Source organism: Syngnathus acus, chromosome 10 (genome assembly GCF_901709675.1).
Source record: "Syngnathus acus chromosome 10, fSynAcu1.2, whole genome shotgun sequence".
Lineage (NCBI taxonomy): Eukaryota > Metazoa > Chordata > Actinopteri > Syngnathiformes > Syngnathidae > Syngnathus > Syngnathus acus.
Genome location: NC_051095.1, coordinates 20,952,384 through 20,972,909, shown reverse-complemented (window position 1 = coordinate 20,972,909; position 20,526 = coordinate 20,952,384). Strand labels below are relative to the sequence as shown.

General features: G+C 44.1%; 2 protein-coding genes across 4 annotated transcripts in view; one reads left to right on the top strand and one right to left on the bottom strand.

Annotated features, from left to right (window-relative positions):
* Positions 1–207: 207 nt before the first annotated feature.
* Positions 208–4,000, bottom strand: purab (purine-rich element binding protein Ab). Its single transcript, XM_037261061.1, has one exon. The coding sequence runs from the start codon at positions 3,924–3,926 to the stop codon at positions 3,081–3,083; it is 846 nt and encodes a 281-aa protein (XP_037116956.1). The 5' UTR covers positions 3,927–4,000; the 3' UTR covers positions 208–3,080.
* Positions 4,001–8,808: 4,808 nt separating this feature from the next.
* Positions 8,809–20,526, top strand: part of nrg2b (neuregulin 2b) — a 34,933-nt gene continuing 23,215 nt past the window's right edge. For 2 of the 3 annotated variants that reach the window (XM_037261033.1, XM_037261032.1), the window contains exon 1: positions 8,809–10,275. In XM_037261033.1, the coding sequence (XP_037116928.1) occupies positions 9,864–10,275 (412 nt within the window). In that variant the 5' untranslated portion in view covers positions 8,809–9,863. The remainder of the gene's footprint in view (positions 10,276–20,526) is intronic. The other variant, XM_037261034.1, reaches the window with a different exon arrangement.

Here is a 20,526-nt window from a genome sequence, read left to right as displayed (position 1 = left end):
AGCAACTCAGGGATCACTGCTTTGGCGGAGTATTACTTTATTTTGCACCGAAGGAGGATAGACCTATCTAGGCTATTTATCTGTATGCCTATTTTGGGATTGTGAGCTACATTTGACATAATTTGGATGGGTACGTGATTCACAAAATTAGCTGAAAAATAAATCAAATCTAAATAAGAAATCAGTTTTATTTTTAAAAATGTTACAATTATTTTCCATTTCTAATTTTGCGGACCACCTGCAATACCGTCACGGACCGCTAGAGGGCCGCGGACCACCGATTGACAATCCCTGCTTTAAGGGTTTCTTAAAAGACTGGCTTTGATGCATGATCATGTAAAATTCCTATGAGCATTCATTGTGTTTTTAATTGGCAAACCGTGTACATGACATTCGGAAACATTTTTGTCATTGGACACAATTAATGGGGCGTCTATGATGACTACTGCTGCATGAAAAAAACAAAACATAATGCTAACAAATCAGCTAACAACCAAGACCATACTGTCAATCCAAAGTCGCTTGGATGCTGTAAGCCGACGTTCGTCCTTGGTAAAAACACGGAACGTGTGAGTTTCATTGACAAGTGGCCTTGGACTCCTCATATTTGGCCATACAAACATTCACAGAAATTGTTTTGGAACACAACTTGACTAGACACCATAAATGTTTGTTTGGTGAATATTAGTTCATCCACATCATGGGCAAATGTGAGGAATACATTTCTGTTCAAGACACAATTCTGTCATTCCGTTGGTGTTGCTAAGCCTTTAAAGTGCAGTGCCCGATTTTAGGCTTTTCACCAAGTGTCCAAGAGACAATATCTCTACTTTTCCTACAGAATGATTAAAGTACTTTTCAAGCACTCGACGTTTAGCTTGTTAGTGACCTAAAAGCCCAACTCAAGTGAAACCGTGGGACAAATCTGAATTTGTATGTCTTCCGTGGTCTCAGGTGAGAAAGAGGTCATGCTCAGCCTCCAAGCACACTCCTGGATTCTAATGTGAGGAGGCCTTGTTGGAAATACAGTAGAGGCCTCCAAAACACTCCAAAAGCAATATGAGGCCTCAGCCGGGGGTGGGTGGGGTGGGGTATGTGTGTGTGGAGGGGGTGTTTGGGGGGGGGGGACCCCAAAGTGAGTGCAAGCCATGGCAGAGGGGCTGTCCACGTTGTGTGTGTATGCGGCAGAATAAAGGAAAGGAGAGTTGTTTGTAGTGGGCTAGCAAACCCAACACACTGATCCCAGTTTTAAAGAACTACGTAGCTGAGGAGGGGAAAAAAAACATCACGTTGTTAAGTCAGCACATTGCCATGCTTTCAAATGATCATATACCTATTTATTATTGTCATCTTGTAAAAGTCCATACACGTGACACTACGCCATGATCGGCATGCATGTAATATTGCACACTAACAAGAAATGTCCCTCTCTCGTAAATTGCTCTGCCTCCGTCAGGGAGGGAGAAACATGAGACGATTTTGGACAAGACAAAGCGATAGGAAGAATGAAATGAAGAGCAATCAAAGGAACAATGACATATACATAAAGTGAGCTAAGGAGCAATGGAGGGGCTATAGCACCATAGTGAGATATACTGCCTCGGCCCTGCACTGATAAAAGGTGCAAGGACGCCTCGCCTGGTTCTTTAACAGCTTTTGTCACCACTCCACTCTGACAAATCATCTCGTCGAGCCTTTGTAGATTTCTGTTTCCTTCACTGCCATCCTGCTTTGCGCAAGGCTGCCGACAACATCTCAAGAACACTGAAGCATTCCGAGGAGTGAGAAGCCGCACGGCCAGTTGGCAACCAGGGCGCTCATCACCCCGCAAGGCCTCCCCAGACTCTCTGCAGCAGAACACCTTCCCGTCGGTGTCAGAGCCCCTGATCCATGCACCCGTGGATCCGGTAGCCCTGGTCAGTATGGAGAATATATCTGCCTACGTAACAACGCTCCTAAATGAAAGTTGATAGAATTCACGGACCATCCACGCGAGGACAAGTAAACGAGTGGAGTGTATAAGGCACGGGTTGTAATGATGTCAGAGAGGATGCCTGCACTGCGCAGGCGTGTCTTTTCCCCTCCCTTAATATTAACCTTTTGCACACACCCAAATTTAGCCGCCCCCCCCCCCACCACCACCACCCCACCCCTCGGGAGGATAAAAGCAACAACAACCAAATCCCACAGAAAACGTGGGTATCTCAATAAGGACTTTTCTTTTTACAGCTGATTCACAAAATCATAATTATTACATCTAAGTTAGCACTTTTGTCACTGAAGTTTCGATGGACATGGTGCAGGAAGGTCTGTGGGATCCTTATGACAGCACGGAGATAGACTTATGTCATTCCTTGAAGTGCATAAGGGCTGCAATTTTTTATTTTCTCAGCATAATAGTAATGCTTTAGTTGTGCATTTGTAGGTCAAATTAAAGAGGAGCTTAGTTCACCAAACCTCTGCTCTTACCATGAGCCTAGAAGCATGCAGACAGGTTTTTGCTATTCTGCAGGTCTCACACCTGTAGAGCGCTTCCATATTCAGTCTGCGTACCTTTATATTAAACTATACATTAGGGATATAGTCGATAAATACTCTTTTTGTGCTGATGTCAAATACGCATTTGTGACAGGACTGTTATTTTTACGTAATAGAGCTGTGTTGTCGTTTCTGGTGAAATCTTTAGTATTTTTATTTTTTTTTAAATAGCTTTTGATGTGTGCAAAATCTTTCGACAGAGATATATAAACACTGTTCATCGTCACTGAAATCAAGTAAGAAACAGTTGAAATGTTACAGTTAAAAGTCCTTGATAGCAGCGCTTACTGTGACATGGTGATAAAGTGGGTGACATCCAGTCAAATGAGCGAGGAGACAGCCGAGGTGCTGCCTTGTCTCTGGAGCTCGTGTGTGTGCGTGGAGGGGGAGGGGGGTGATTCCCTTGGAGATCTCTCTTTCCAGTCACTTGACACTGTTAAGTCTCATTCCCTCGATGAGTTCTCAGTTTTTGTTTCGCGTCGTAAGTCAGTCAGTCAGTCAGTACGTCAGTCAGTCAGTCAGTCAGTACGTCAGTCAGTCAGTCAGTCGTCGTCGCCGTCATCTGCACCGTGCGGGCCCTCAGGTAGCAGTTCCGAGGCCCGTTTCTCTCGACTCCTCTCCTGGATCTTCCGCATCTCCTCCGCGTATTTGCAGAAGGTGTTGCCAAATTTAGACCACACTTTGCACGGAACCGTGATGGAGTTTCGGTAGGTGGGCTTCACCTCGCTGACCCGCATAAACACGCCGTACTTGTTGGAGCCCACGTCGAAGAAGAAGCGCTTGTTGTCCACCGTGAGCGAGGTGCCCTCCGGGAGCTCGGCCGGCTCCTCGTCTACGCCGTAGTCGTCGATGAGTTTGGCCAAAGCGTCGCGGAACTCGATGAGCCCCTGTGCCGGCAGGGCGATGGTCTGGCCTTGCGAGCTTCCCAGTCCGGGCCCCCGATTAACGGTCTGCCGGATCCTCAGGAACCGCCCCCTCTGGTTCTCCTTCAGATCCATGTAATATTTCCGATTCTCCCGCACCAAGAATTCGCTCTTGAGCGCCCGCCGGGGCTCATCCTGCACCAAGTCGGGGTTGCTCGGGCCCAGCTGGGCGTAATGTTCGATAAAGTCACCGAGATAATCACGGAACTCCACGGCCACCGACATGGAGAGCGTGAGGCGGCTCTTGTTTCCTCCAGCGCCGACCTCGGCTATCTTGAGGAAGCGTCCTTTAACATTCTGCTTGACGTCAAGGTAGAATCGCTTGTTCTGGATGTCGACCCGCTTGGAGGCGAGCTCCTCGGTGTCGTGCTGTAGTCGGGACATGGCTCCCATCGCACCCGGCGGCAGCGAGCCAGGGCCTGCGGTAGGCCCTCCGTGGTCACTGCCGCTGTCTCTGTCCGCCATGATGCTGCCTTCCCTGCTTTACCTTCCTTCTACCGTCTCCCTCTGCCTGCTGCAACCTCGACTGCCTGTCAAAACGGCTCCGGCGCGCTATCGCGAGAAGAGCGCTCCGCAAGGAGGGGGCTGGTGGGGATGTGCGTGAAAGTTTTTTTTTTCTAGTTCAACCTTTTATTCTAACACAAACACATTAGATATAATAACGCCATCAACTACAAGCCGACAAAAACAAAACAAGACATCCCCAATACCAAAAAACACTAAACAAACAAACCAAAGCACACACACACAAAAACTAAAATGAAAAAAGTAAACAAATGAAAACACATTTCAGGGCAACTCCATCTTATATACAAAGAATATACAGCCAGAGCAAATATCTTGCAGAGACAGCCTTTCAATAAATGAGGTCAGTTTTACAGCATTCTTGGTGTTAATAAGCTTTAACGAATTGTTATAGGAGTTCAGATCATTCTTCCAATGCAGAATGTTTTGTTTTGTTTTAAAGAAGCGACATTTGTGTTTGTATTGTTTGGCCAACAAAATAATAGTGTTAATGAAGTAACCTAATTTACCATTATGAAAAAAGCCATATTTAACATCAGATATAGTAAGAGAAACAAAGAGCAACCCTTTTGAACAATCCCATTGTTGAAAGTCAAGCCAAAACCTTTGTACAAACTCACACCAAAAGAAAAGATGGTCTAAATCTTTAATTTCACCTTCACAAAAAACGCAGTTCACTACATCCATTTTAAATGTTGTCTTCAAAAGTTTCTTGGTTGGGTAAATATTATTGAACATTTGAAATTGAAGTTCCTTTGCTTTTGGTGGGACCGGAGATTTCAAATACTTGCATCTAATCACTTTTATATCTCCTGAGCTGAAGTCTTTCAAAATATAACCACGTTTCAAAGTTCCAGAAAAACTGTTTTCCAAAAAATATCCTCTAATAAACTGTTGAATTTATCATCACAAAACTCAATCCCATTAACATGTAGCAGCCTTAAACATGGAGTTATCTTTGAATACATTTTATCTTGTTTAACCATGTTAATCAGGGATAATGGGAATGTTTTCACCATTTGTTTGTACTTTTTTTGAGTACAAGAAATCTTAAATCTATCCCAAAAATCAGCATGATGCAAGATTCCTCCCTCCTCATCCATGAAGTCAGATATAGCCCAGTGTGTGTGAAAGTAAGTGTAGTTTCTGTAGGTCAGCGAGAGCGGGCTGTGTTCAAGATGATGCGCTTTTGTGACTTATGCGTTTGTAGCCTTGTTTGTCATGTTGTTACTCACGATGAACCCTTTATTGATAGGTGTGTATTATTGTTTTTGCTCTGCTGTCTCTGCCACCTCTCACCCCCATCTGTAGGCCTTTCTAAAAAAAATATCCATCGTTCTACAAAACATAAACACTCCTCTTGTATTTGTACATAATACTGCTGCATTGTTAAAAAAAGGAGAAAAAACCATTAGCCATATATATGTAGTATAGATAGATAGATAGATAGATAGATAGATAGATAGATAGATAGATAGATAGATAGATAGATAGATAGATAGATAGATAGATAGATAGATAAGGTAATCCTGGCAAATTGCCCAATCCGATGAGCAGCCGGGTTGAGTGTTTCAGCACCGCGGACAGCGACCATGGCAAACTACGTGGAGCGTGTGTGCGCGTGGTTATGAGCGTGAGTGAGGCGGTGGTGTCTGAGATAGTATTTCTGAATGAAGAGCTGAGTCTTCAAGAGTAGGTGGTGAAACTCCATGAATCATAGCACTGTAATTGGACTTGTGTGTGACTATTTCTCAATGGAAAATTATTGATGGTCGCATAGGAATGAAACAACACCAAAGGAAAGACTACAATTGGTGCGTGGAAAAAAAATGGTGGCGTTGCATTTGTGCCAAAAACATGTCACGGTGCGCTCTGCCTACGCATGTGACGTCTCGTCTGTGCATGTGACATGACTTTTGAACGTGTCGTCACGATACCTGTAGATGTCAGAATCAGAATCAGAATCAGCTTTATAGTCAATTCCTTCATGCTAGGACACACAAAGAAACCGAAATACCGTTCCCCCTATCCCACGGTGACGAGACACAGCACACGATTAACACACAAGTAAAACAACGGGGAGAGAGTTCAGGACCCCAACAGCCCGGAGATCACAAACTTCGCCAGTGGCGAGCAGTGCTGGCATCTCACAACAAAGTCCCGGCACCATTCTTCACGGATGTAGACGCACAGTCCACCTCCACGCGATGTTCCCCCTCGTACAATGGCCCGGTCCGCCCGATAGCGCGCCATCCGCTCCAGACGCACAGCAGCTACGCACTGTCCGGTCCGCAGAACTCAGCAGGCATGTTGATGTCCAGCGATCGAACGTCCGCCAGAAGAATGGAAGGCACGGCCGGGCGAGCTGGGGTGGCCGCCAGCCAGGCCCGGACGCCCAACCGGGGGAAGAATAGCAGGCGAGTCCGGCGACGCTCCAGGACGGCGCAGACCGAGCGCCTTTAATGTCCCCGCTTCAAAGTTCAGGTCGCCACAAAACTCGCTTTCGCCGATGTCGAGCAGAACCAGCCCGCCGCACTTGAAGCACAACCCGGTACGACGAACACACAAAACTGGCGGACAAACCCACATTAAACGACAAAACACCGTTCGGGACAGAGAGAGGCCGCAGCGTGTGCACGCGCCGCCATCCGGATATCAGTGGCCTAGTGGTAGAGTGTCCGCCCTGAGACTGGAAGGTTGTGGGTTCAAACCCCGGCCGGGTCATACCAAAGACTATAAAAATGGGACCCATTGCCTCCCTGCTTGGCACTCAGCATTAAGGGTTGGAATTGGGGGGTTAGATCACCAACTGATTCCCGAGCGCGGCATGGCTGCTGCTCACTGCTCCCCTCTCCCCCAGGGGATGGATTAAAATCACACGGGGATGGGTTAAATGCAGAGGACAAATTTCACCACACCCAGGTGTGTGTGTGACGATCATTGGGACTTTAATCTAATCTTTAATCTTACTTCAAAAATGCACTATTTGTAAAGTGCATCTTTTATTATTCTTTAATAGAAGCAGTAATGATATTTTGCTTTCTTTATACTAATTGCAATTGTTTGGCTTATCTTTTCCTCTGTTTTTTAATCCTACTTTGGTCTACGACGGGAAAATAAAGAACAAGTCGAATGACTGTAGCCTGTATGAGTGAGTAAGACCACATCAACTATCCGTCCGTCCGTCCGTCCGTCCGTCCGTCCGTCCATCCATCCATCCATCCATCCATCCATCCATCCATCCATCCATCCATCCATCCATCCATCCATCCATCCATCCATCCATCCATCCATTATCTGTACCGCTTGTCGGGGGTCGCGGGCGTGCTGGAGCCTATCCCAGCCGTTATCGGGCAGTAGGCGGGGGACACCCTGAACTGGTTGCCAGCCAATCGCAGGGCACACAGAGACGAACAACCATTCTCACTCGCACTCACACCTATGGGCAATTTGGAGTGCTCAATCAGCCGACCATGCATGTTTTTGGGATGTGGGAGGAAACTGGAGTGCCCGGAGTTAACCCACGCAGGAATCCAACCGGCAACCTCCGAACTGCTAACCGGTGTTCCACCGTGCCGCCCACTACATAAACTAATGTTTAAAATTGATTGAAGTATAAAAATAAGTTAATGTTACAGTCGACCTGTAGTGGGAGATCTCTCCTGGATGTTTCCCTCCACCGTTTTCAAAAATTAAGCCATGGCGCCCATTGTCACAAACAGCACATCCAGATGACAAAAAGTAACGACTCAGCAAAGATGCTTGCAACATCACTGTCTGACAGCATTTGATAGAAGCAGAGTGGGACGACACCGTGAAATGACAATGAAATGACATATTACAACTACGCTTAACAACGCATCGTCAGACGACGCTTAGCAACAGCTCTTTGTCAAGTGACACGACATGATGACACGTTCAAATGTCATGTTGCGTGCGCAGACGACACGTCACATACGCAGTAGACATGGGCAGAGCGCACATCAACATATCTTTGGCGTAAACCTGGAAGGCCATAAAAAACTCTAAAGGCTTTCATTTTGTTTATTAGCGTGCAACATGGACTACTGATCGATCGGTGGATGAAGAAGAATGATTAATGAGCACAGTTGGGTGGAAAGTAGAGGAAGGGGGTGGGTCCCTGAACTGATTGCTGGATTTGGAACAGCAATCCCAGTAATGTGGCTCTCATTTAATTAATCTAGATTTGGTAGCTTTTTAGGGGGAATAATAACACCCAGTATTGAAAGAGCTTTATTAATTGGATCTTAAGGAGAGCACACAGACCTTCAACCTGATGTTGTTCGTAAGGCCTTCTATGTGATTGGTGTGTTGGTGCAGTGTACTAAACCTGTCAAGCCCTTTCAGAACCCTGGACAGTCACCCTGCATATCCTGATATGATCCTCTAGTCTAGTCAGATGGAGGAGGCTGTTATATTTGTGGACACTATACATGACCTTTCTTGCAATTTCCTTGTCATGTCCCCTCTATAGTACAGCGGACAGTATAATTTATCTCTCTCAGGATGGACATGAGGAGGCTTTCTGACCTCTAGTGAAGGGCGCTTGGCTCTGGACAGTTGGCTATGTCATGATTGATGGATGCAGAAAGAGGATACTATAGTGGTCATTGTATTCATCCTGAACATAAAATGCTGTTTATTTTGAATAAATGCGATTGTATTTTGCTTGTGCTCGATTTGTAACTTAATCCTAAAACTTGCTGCATGCTGCGCCTCTCCCTGTACATCACATCCTGAAGCTGAGGACCCCATTGAATGCATTTCGCAGCGTTACTCATCGCAACCGCAGTGTGTAGCAGGGAGCATCGCGAGCCACCTATACGAGAGGCTTGGCAACACGATATTGCGTGATTCTTATTGCAACCACTGACTCGAAGAGGGGGTGATCGACCACGGTGGTTACACATGAATCCGCAGCGCTTTGCAGCTGTTTGTCCGGGATTTTAAGGTGTTTGCGGACGAATTGGGGATCCGACGTCAGCGACCGAGCAAGTGATGCTTCCTCGCATAAGGCGCACGCGTGTGATGAGGGGATCAGCGGACGCGGCTGGAGGGTGCGCGCTACTGTTGCACCGCCTCAACGGATAACCGCTATCTCATCCTCTCTGGTCTTTCCCGGGTTTCTCTCCACTGACTAACGGAATTACCGGACAGAGATTTTCTTCTTTTTTTTTTTATCCTCCTCAACCCCCCCTATTTTTGTTTTCTTTTTTTTAGGGGGGGTGCGGGATTCCAAAAATGGATGAAAGCCCTGAGCATGCGTGGAGCGTTTATCATTTATTGTGAATACTCCCTGTAAGCGCACAGCTTTTTTTCACACCAGGAGAGGCAATGCGCCCACCCATGCGATGCTAGCCTATTAGCTGGGGCGAGAGAGAGAGAGAGAGAGGGAGAGAGAGAGAGAGAGAGAGAGAGAGACGGGAGGGGGGTTCAGTCGTGGATTCAAGAGAAGACTAATTTGCGAGTCTTGCTTTGCCTTTCAGGAAAGCGAAGAGGCGGAGGGAGGTTGGTAAAGGAGAATACAGCAGTCACATTTTTTAAGAATGCAGGAGAAGCGGGCCATTTCCGGTTCCTAGCCTGGTGTGCGAGAGTGTGTGCGCGTGTGTGTGCGTGCGCGTGTGCGTGCGTGTGTGTGTGAGCGCGTGTTAGTGTGTTATTGAGTTTGTGCCCCCCATCCGAGGCCAGCGGCCGTATGGGGAAAGCGGCGGCGCACACAGATGGCATGGACACTTCCACAAGGTCTGCCGCGCTGCCTCTGCCCTGCCTCCCCTGCCGGAGCTCGTTCGCCGCCGCCTCTCTCTTGCAGCTCCCTCCGCCGCCCAGAAGCACTGCACCACAGCACAGGCTGACGGTATGAGGCTTGATCCAGTGCATTTCTCCATGCTAGTCATCGGGGTCTCGTTCGCCTGTTACGCCCCGAGTCTCAACTCCCTCCAGGACCAAGCGTACCGATCAGCTGTGGTCATTGAGGGCGAGGTGCGCTCCTCCCCGGAGAACGTCTCCTCCCGGGAGCCCTACAGTGTGAATGTCAAAGTGCTGGACGTGTGGCCCGTCAACAGCGGCGGCCTCGAGAGAGAGCAGCTCGTCACCGTCGGGGACTTTAGTTCCGAGGCCCCATGCACCACGGTGGAGAAGGACCACAGATATATCTTTTTCATGGACCCGACCGGGGAGCCCGACGTGTTCAAGGCGTCGTACGCCCCCGTGGACGCCAGTGAGCCGGAGCTCAAGAAGGATGTGGAGCGAGTGTTGTGCGAGGACTGCGGTAAGTTCCAGGTGCACATGCAATGTGAAGTGATGTAAAAGAGACGTGCTCGCGCGTGCACGTGTGGCGTCTGTACAGTGTCAGCGCGTGCGCATGCGCGAGCCGATTGACACTTCAATCCGCCATCACCCGGTCACCCATAATCAAATGAGAAGCATGCTAGAAAATGTGTCCTATATGGATCTGTGCGTGCTTGTAGAAACTAGACCCCCCTCCAGTGCCCCCCTCTCTCTCTTCCATCCACTGCAGACTCCTGCTGAGTGGTGATCAGTGCATTCTGACTCTTTGAGCATAGCCAGCAAGATCCGCACCATCACAGATTAGAGTGGAGCTCCTGTGTGTGTGTGTACGTGTGTGTGTATGCGCATGTGTAGATAGCAAGCTTGTGTTGAGGTGACCTTTGTGTCTGTTGCTGAGGATTGTTGCCAGGGGCCAGCATATCAGATGTCAAATCATGACATGTCTCACACTTGTGACTGCAGTGACCTGTGAATGGAGGGTTCAGATAGGCCATGCCGTTCCCCGGGTATCTGAAATACTATTGACGGTCATAAAGGGTACCATGCACACGCATCTGTTGCACTTTTAGTTTTTATCATTTTGAATCACACTGCAACGACATGCTTGAGTGCTGTTGAGGAAGAAAATACACATCACGGACTGTGGTAATGAAAAAGGAGAAGGGTTCGACACTTTTGAACAGCATCTTTTTTATAACAATACCTATATTTAACTGTTATGTACTTCTGACTTTGTGCGAAAAGTTTAGAGAACTGTCTTTGGTTTCAGAAAGAACAGATGCTTGAATGAGTATGGTGTGGTAGAACCTGAGAGTGCTAAAGGTTGAGGTCATCATCTTAGATCAGTGGTTCTCAAACTTTTTACACCAAATACCACAATAAAGTACCACTATTAGGTTATTAAAATTAATGTTTGAAATCAAACATTTCCAATGATTACTCCGTACTGTAAAGTACTTTAGTGAAAAACAACTAACACACTGTACCGTATTTAAAAAAAATTTGAAGGGACAAAGATGATCCGTTCATCCATTTTCTATACCTCTTGTCTCCCCACGGGGGACGCGGGCGTGCTGTAGCCTATCACAGCCATCATCGGGCAGTAGGCGGGGGACACGCTGAACCGGTTGCCAGCCAATTGCAGGGCACACAGAGACGAACAACCATTCGCACTCGCACTCACACGTACGGGCAATTTGGAGTGCTCAATTGGCCTGCCAAGCATTTCTTCTGGATGTGGGAGGAAACCAGAGTGCCCGGAGGAAACTCACGCGGGCACGGGGACAACATGCAAACTCCACACAGGGAGGGCTGGAGGTGGAATCGAACCCGCACCCTCCTAACTGTGAGGCGGACGTGCTAACCAGTGCGGAGGCAAAGATTAAAGGTTATAACTTAAGGCATGTAATCGTACTTTGTATCCCCAAAAAATCCATATACTATAAATAACTGTCATTTTATTCAAGTAGCTTTTTAACTAGAAATGGCACTTATTGTCTTTGTAACAACTTTCCTTTAATTTCGCTTTATAAGCAAGTTCCCTCGATCATTGTGATTTAAACATTGCACTTTGTCATCTGTCAAATTGTTGTGTCATGTAAGCATTTTTGATTTACAAATCAAAATCGACACCTTGTGACGTTATCATAGTTAACAAATCGACAGAATGCCCGTGCACACAAAACTGTAGCGTAAAAATCTGTTCTAAATGGCAACTGCCTTGAGATCCCTTTTTTTGTGTTGAATACACACTGTATGAATCAAACAAAATTGAATGAAATCATTAGAGGAAGTAGGAACAGGAAGGAAGTGAAACGTCTGCACAAAGAGCTCATCTAACAGCCCAGCTAACAATGTGATGTTCTATTTTTAGCCCTGTGACATGCTAAAATGATCAAGTCATTTATTTATGACGCGGCTATTGTAATCAGGCTTCAGAGGAGAACATTTTCAGGCAGGGATAGGCGCACACACACACGCACGCACACACGTACACAGGAAACACAAGTGGAAACAATCTCAACTGAGAGACATTCTAAAGCCCCCGTTAGTATTATAGAACAGACAACAAATATTTCAAATATTACAGACAACGACATAAATATAATATATTTCATTAGGAGCAGCACATCGGTGCTCTGCTGACACACACCCTGAGTCTAACCAATGCCTGGGCCTAATACCAGCCAGCCAATCACAGCCACCCTCCTGGAACACACACTACAGACAACACCCACCAGCTTTAATCCATCTCCTTGACATGACGGTTGTGCCTTTGGCTTTAGAAATTGATTGGTGCTTGATTTGCAATAACAAGAAACATTTATTCAGTGCTCATGAGACTTATGGAAAAGTGCATGTTGTAGTCCAGCAAATTAACAAAACAAAACAAAATATATCCTCAGCATTTATCCTTGAACGTCTTGAATCAAATCATATTTACACTATGAGCAAAGCAGGTCATTTGCCTGCAAGTTGTAATAATCTGCTGCTGTAAATCCTTTCAGAGCGCTTGTTCAAATGTCTCTTTTTTTCCTACTCCATAGACAGCATCACAGTGGCTTGACAACTGTCCATTAAATGTTGACATTTACATAATCTGCAAACTCTCTGAGGTACAGACCATTTAGAGTGACAAAATCATGAGACAGCAAATTCTTAGTTTTTGCAGCGTAAACAAGCTGTTGCGTTTTTTATGAGATGGTAAGAGTGACAAGGTCCGTCCATCCATCCGTCCGTCCGTCCGTCCGTCCGTCCGTCCATCCATCCATCCATCCATCCATCCATCCATCCATCCATCCATTCAGCCAAGGCGTTAAATGGAGTTTTGGTCAGGGTCATCAAGTTTTCCCACACCAAACTCTTTCAACCATGTGATTATTGATCTTGCTTTGTACAATGAGGCACAGTCATGCTGGAACAAAAAAAAATAAAACTGCAGCTGCAATTTGAGAAGCATAAGAATCAAAATATCAACATGGTTGAAATGCTGTATGCACAATTGCTCCATTCCAACCATGTTGCTCTTATTTATTTATTTATTTATTTATTTATTTATTTATTTATTATTCATTGCTCTTATTTATTCATTGTATGTGCCTTCTTGTTTTTACTTTTTGTATTGTTTACTTGAATGTATTGTTTGTCCGTGGACCAATATAATATAATATAATAAATAAATAAATAAATAAATATATATATATATATATATATATATATATATATATATATATATATATATATATATATAATATGTATTATGTCTTGTCATCGTGGGATAGAAGGAAATGCAATTTCGATCTCTTTGACAAGTGAAGAAATTGACAATAAAGCAGACTTTGACTTTGACTTTAGAGTCAGCATATCTGGTAACAGGTGTAATCCAGTGACAAATGAATCGGTCAAAAGGTGTGTCTGAATTCTTTAGTTCATATTGTAGTCATATGTGCAAAATGCCCACCCATGAACCAGGCAGAGACCTGACAGAGATTTTCTCTGATCATTGTTGTTGTCATTCATTTTGTGGTACATTGACATTGACATACACTTCCTAAAATAGCTGATCTGATTGCCAAATGCTCCTGTCACTGATTTTGTATCAAGTGATTCGTACTCCACTCTCAAGCTCTCTCTAGCCTCTCTCGCCTTGTTGTAGCTGGAAAGTGTTTCGACTGTGTAAGTCAGAAAAATGAGGAGTAGAATAACAGGTTAGGGTTAGATTTCTTCTTAATGCTTGGTCAAAAGTTTGGCACTCTCTTCATGAGCAAACAGCTCCAGTGGTCTTAGGTTTGAAGGGTGGTTTCTCCAGATGGCATATTTTGGCTCCTTCCATCTATATCCAATAGGATTGAGATCAGGATTCTAAGAAAGCCACTTCCGAATAGTCTGATGCTTTATTTTTAGCCATTCTTTGGTGTTTTTAGCTGTTTAGGGTCATTATCCTGTTGCAAGGCCCATGACTTGTATGACAAGCGTTCCGACACATTTCTCTCTAGAATACTATGATGGCCTCGAGATTTCATTTTGTGTTCAATGTTGCCCACTCTGCATCCATTGAAGCCTGGTCGTCCTGGGACGGGGATCCTCCCATTTGATGTCCCTTCTCAAGGTTTCACATATTTCCCCAATTTTTATTTTACCTTGCCCTCCTGGAGGTGACGATTTCGAGAATAATCGTCAACTGTGGCCATGTGAAGGCCTTTGAGATGTTTTTGTGATTAAGGGCTAAACGTATATGTAAATAAATTTGACTTGACAGCCTCGTGCTTTCATTGTGTCCGGATTCAAGATAACCAGTGCTAGTTCTAGGCCCTAATTTTAGCCATAAAAAAATGACACAATATTATAATTTCCAAATACCGATACAAACAAACAAAAAACAACAACTCCGAGTTAGGCGGGGTTGGCGCGCAGAGTACCGTACTCGTCCAAGATGCAAAGGGGCAGAAGCTTTGCGACTGGAATCCATAATGGAAAAGCGGCATATGAGACATTGCTTGCTAAGAAAAACAACATAGAGCAGCATGGTTTTGTAGTATTCTTTTGCTGATCTTGTTGGTGTCACTAGCAAGAGCAGCAGCCAAACTACAACAAGCCAAGACCTGTTTTTTTTTTTTTTTTACTGTTGTTGCTGGTCTTGCTGGTGACCCCAGTAAACCATGTTGTTTGGTCCATGCTGATTTTTTTAGCAGGGGTGTTGGGCCACATAGTTACAGATGCTTCTCGGACCGGGCCAACACAAATGTATCGACTTAAATATATCAAGCCATTTTGCACATCAGGTTAAATCTTTCCCGTAAAGAAGATAAATACATATATGTATACTTTGCCACATTCATGGCCATCTAACTTAACCAGCAACTCGCTTTTCAGATAAGGCGGTGTGTACATTTTGAGCGTGCATCCTTGATCTACCCCGTTCATTGACATAGTGCATTTTGCCGACAAAATAGGTCATAAGAAATCTGGGTAATTCATGCAAAGAAAATAAATTTGAAGTTGTTTAGTTGTTCGCTACGAATGGTTTTTACTGATGTTTTAAGTTTTTACTGTGGTACAATTTCAGTACCAGTATATTTTATGCAGATATAGTACCAAAGTTAAAATTTTGGTGTCATGACAGCACGACCTGGGGACAGATATAGCAAAGCAGCCCCAGAACGTAACAGAAACTCCTTTCTATTGAGCCTAGTTTTCCAGTGGACATTCTCCCAGAAGCTTTGTTGCTTGTCAACATGCAGTTTAGCACTTTTATGATTTATTTTAAACAGTGGTGTCCTCCTTGGTCGTCTCCCATGAATGCCACTTTGGCTCAAATAGGCCTACGGATGGAGCGGTTTCACAATAATGTATCTTGACCTTGGAGTTCACCTTTCTTTATTTTGGAGCTTGTTCTGGGATCTTTTGTTATCATTTGTATTATCCATCTCTTCAATTTCTCATCAATTTTTGACCTGCAGCCATGTCTAGCTTACATTTTTGAATAATTTGTGCAACTGTTGTCACAGGAACATTAAGCTGCTTGGAGATGGTCTTATACCCTTTAATTTTGATGTATTGATTTAGAATTTTCTTTTCAATCTTTTAATCCCCTGAGAAAACTATTTCATTCACTTCCTCCCGCCTGTGTTATAGTATGTGCTACACACCTGATCGGATCTTGGTTGAACATGTTCATGTTTTTACTTTTTACAAAATTTGCTAAGGATGCTAGCATTGTTTTGTCTATCTTTGTTTCAAAAGTTTGTTTTTAAAATAATTCTGTTGAAACACATTTCAAAAGCAATGTTTGATTTTCATTTGTTAATTTCCATCTCATTCTTCTTCCTTCCTTCTTCTTTCCTTAAATGAAATGACATTAATTCTTCTTTTTCCGTGATTAACAGAGGGCGACCAGCGATTTTGTCCATGCACATATTGAGAACAGTTCTTTATGTTAACAGGTAGCACTGTCTTGGCTCAATCTTGCATCAGTGTGCCTATCATCTGCAGGGCAGAATCAGTCTGGCATTGATCTCAGAATTAGAAGAACTCTGCACTGTTGCAGCAGCATGTCAAGACAATTCTCTCAACAGGAGTTGTAGCCGAGGCCACGCCCTTGACCCACTTTTGTTAGTATTTTCTCTTTGCACAGACACATTTTGGGAACTGTCTGCTTCAGGCAGCAAGGAGAGAGCAGTAGTTGTGATGATGTTATATTAATAATTAACAAGTTACAATAATAACTTCTTAAATACGTTGTAAAGGTGGCACTCAGTCTGACGGACATACTGAACATCAACGAGAATAAATATCCCAGAGGTGGTCGACTTGGCTGTAAGTGTGTGAATGTATTTCCTGAGAGGTCTGTCACATCTGCCTCATTGTTGTGTTATCTGTGCCTATTTCAGACACTGTTTTTGTTTCTCTTCCTTCTCTATCTCCTTCTGTCTCTCATACGGCCCTTGCTCTAACAGAGCACAATAACCCCCCCGCCCCCCCCCCGACCGACATACACACGGCCATGCCAGTCAGCTGTTGATGCTGTGCTGCAGATGCCCTAGTGTTCTGTCATTAGCAGGGAGATCTGGGGCTGCCATAAATTATGCACACGGAATAACGGAATGCTGAATATTTCTTCCATCTGTTGTATGTGCTTGTGTGCACATCTGTAAGACACTCTGACCACGATACAAAGTGGGTCTCTTCCCTAAGACAATCTGCCTATCATTTATATCAGCACACCTCATTGTTGCTCATTTCACCGATGACTGCCTAACTCGTGTTCTTGTCTTTGGTTATCTTATGTGTAAGGCTGTGTGTGTGTGTGTGTGTGTGTGTGTGTGTGTGTGTGTTTGTCCTTGCTGGTGAATAATGTATCGGCACTCATCTTTTTTCCAACAGTCAGCCTCGGTAGAAAGCTCATGCCTCTTAAAGGGGCCGACTCAGTGCCACATGGCTTAGTTTGTGAATGAGGGAGGGATTTTTGAGCACATGCACACACACTGACACACACTCACACTAGTGCTGGTGCACTGCACACACCACCCACACACTGATATGACAGATGCCTTACTATATCAGTAAAGTGCATCTTTTCAGCCAAGATGGACTTGGTCCTACCGCCTCATTTAAGAGGAGTTGTTTTCCATAGTGGAAGTGCACACTACATTTAAAATTTAATAAACAGACAGTTAAGTTACTATTTTTGGCAGATCATATGCACAAACCTTTCTCATGTATGAGATGCACCTTCTTGATCGGAAAGTGACATCTTCATTTTGAAATTCAACCAAAAAGTGCAAACGTTCTAAAACAAAAAGTGCAGGGTGTTCCAAGGGTCAGCAGCACTTCTTATAAAGTTCAGTGTAAATTTTAACAAATAAATAATTTAATCAATTTGAGGATCAGCATCTCCAAATCTGAGTCCATGGTCCTCAGTCGGAAAAGGGTGGAAGGCCCTCTCCGGATCGGGGATGAGATCCAGCCCCAAGTGGAGAAGTTCAAGTATCTTGGGGTCTTGTTCACGAGCGAGGGCAGGATGGAGCGTGAGATCGACAGGCGGATCGGTGCAACGTCGGCTGTAATGCGGACTCTGTACCGGTCCGTTGTGGTGAAGAGAGAGCTGACCCAAAAGGCAAAGATCTCAATTTCCTGGTCGATCTATGCTCCTACCCTCACCTATGGTCAAGAGCTATGGGTCATGACCGAAAGAACAAGATCCCAGATACAAGCGGCCGAAATGAGTTTCCTCTGCAGGGTGTACGGGCTTGGATTAATAAAAAAATGCAGATGTCGATAATTAGCAAAATCCACTTTAATGCTACTATACTGTATTTATTTGAAAGATAAAATTTGTTTATAGGCAAATCGAAAAGCACATTTGCGAGCAGGCATATAAGTAAGAATAACACACTTATGTTACATAATTGCAGAAGAAGGAAGTAAAGCTATTTGGTTGACGGCAAAGAAAGAGGGCCGAAGTCTGAGCTTTTCAGCTTTATAGCAGCATGTTTCCACCAAAGTTGCCAAAACAACGCATTTGCAGTGAAAGTAAATCTTTCTATCAAACTTTCCACTTCGGCGTACTGCGTGATTTGACTCGTCTTCAATACAATTCAGTGTAAAATGCAGAAAAAGTTTGCAAGTCTACAAGTTCTCTGCTACCGCCCATTACATACCAAAAAATGCAGGTTGTTTTTCTCCTGTTTATTTGCTCCTCTAAAATATATTTATAAATTATTTCTGAGCCCCACTATGTATTGGTCAAGCCCCTGCATCTCAGGTAGGGAATGAAATCCTGGCACGGTGCCTGGTACAACATGTTGATAGGTTTGTCAGTTCACACTTTTCCGGCACCGTTTTATTCTAATCTGATACTACGTATATCTAACCCAGGGGTGGGATATTCATTTTGCAAAGAGGCCACATGAGAAGCTGAAACGTCTGCTGAGGGCCAAGCCAACATGCTAACGTCAACTCTGAATTTGTATTTAGGAAAAACATGTGCGTATGTGCATATAGTATGCATTGTTATAAATTAAATAATAAACTATTTAACAAAATCATTACATCAATTGATAGCCAGATGTCATCAAGACTTCCAAATATACATTTAAGTGGGAAGCATCATATTGACTGTGAACAATGATAGATTTATGACTTATTATAAACCTAATATTACAGTGTATTTCAAAATGTACCGTATTTTCCGGACTATAAGGCGCACTGGACTATAAGGCGCACCTTCAATGAATGGCCCATTTGAAAACTTTGTCCTTATATAAGGCGCACCGGACTATAAGGCGCACCATTAATGCATCATGTCAGATTTTTAATCCAAATCAAATCATTCTCCATTTTATCTTTTTTATTTCAACTTCAGACGCAACAAATTACTTTATAATCACAAAATAATGATCCATAGTCTTTTTGATTCATGATACATAGTCTTCAGCGGGCCACTTATGATTGATTTCATGACACAATGCTTCGGGCCAGTTTAAATTTAGGAATTTGGCCCATATATAAAGCGCCCCGGACTATAAGGCGCACTGTCGGCTTTTGAGAAAATTTGAGGTTTTTAGGTGCGCCTTATTGTCTGGAAAATACGGTAGCTTTGCGTACGTAATATCAGGCCGTCTTCTTGGCCCTCAAACCTCCACTGTGCAGGAAATAAGAACGTTGCTCACATAAAGCACTCTTGTTGTTTTTGCTCATCTCTTTTTTGCATGATATTGTATCTTTGTAAACCGCAACAGCTTCTTGGAATATCGGACATGCAGCTGTTTATCTGATTTGTGAAAAAAAGATCTCATTGTCCACTCTTTATTAAACACTCAACACTCACTGGCCACTTTCCATTTCATTGGTCCGCTCGCAAATCAAAGAGCATCTTTTTTATGCAAGGCAAAGTGGATGTGAATGAGGCAAGGGTCATGCGGAGAAGTGGCGGTGAATGGCTACTTTGACACTCATTGAGATGTCAATGAGTGGAAGTTCGATGAACGAAAGCTGTCCAAAATCTTTTATTCTTCAACATACAGTAGTCCTAGCCGTAGCGGTAGCCACAAGCCGTGCATACCCTATTGGTCAAGGGCAGGCTGACAAAACCCATTTCTTCATTATACAAAGACAGTGGATGTGGCTTCATATACCATAACAAAGGTCCACCAATGGTCACTGTGCTCTCTAACGTTGTATGGACAAGATTAAATACAATAATGATTTTTTTTTGTCCAATGGGACAAAGCCGTAATTTGCCCAGGTCTGATCCAACCCATAGTGAGACGGTTGCGATGAAAAACAACAAAAACAAACAAACACTACAATATATTATCTTTACTGTTATATGCGCTCTTATATTTGAAGACATTTACAACACAAAAGAAGGTAACACCGGGGAGGACCCTTAGGCACACCACAAGATTTATATAGCTTGTTAATGGCACCTCATAGCCGCAACAGGATAATCCACTCGCAATAGCATACTTTTTGTTCTTGCAGAGGAGCAATGGGACGTTTTTGTGTGTAATTCAACTATTCACTCCTGATGGAGGACAGATGTGCTCAATTAGGAATGTTAGCCTGCTTTGTGTGTGTTTTTGTGTGTATGTGTGCAAATGTCAGGTTGGGGGCTGGAGGGGCTGTATTCACGATGAAAATTAGAACTGAGGAATGGCTGGGTGAGAGGTGGATTAGCGGTGCAGACGGATCTGGAGTCAAGAGAGTAAGATGAATGAAAAGAGGAAAT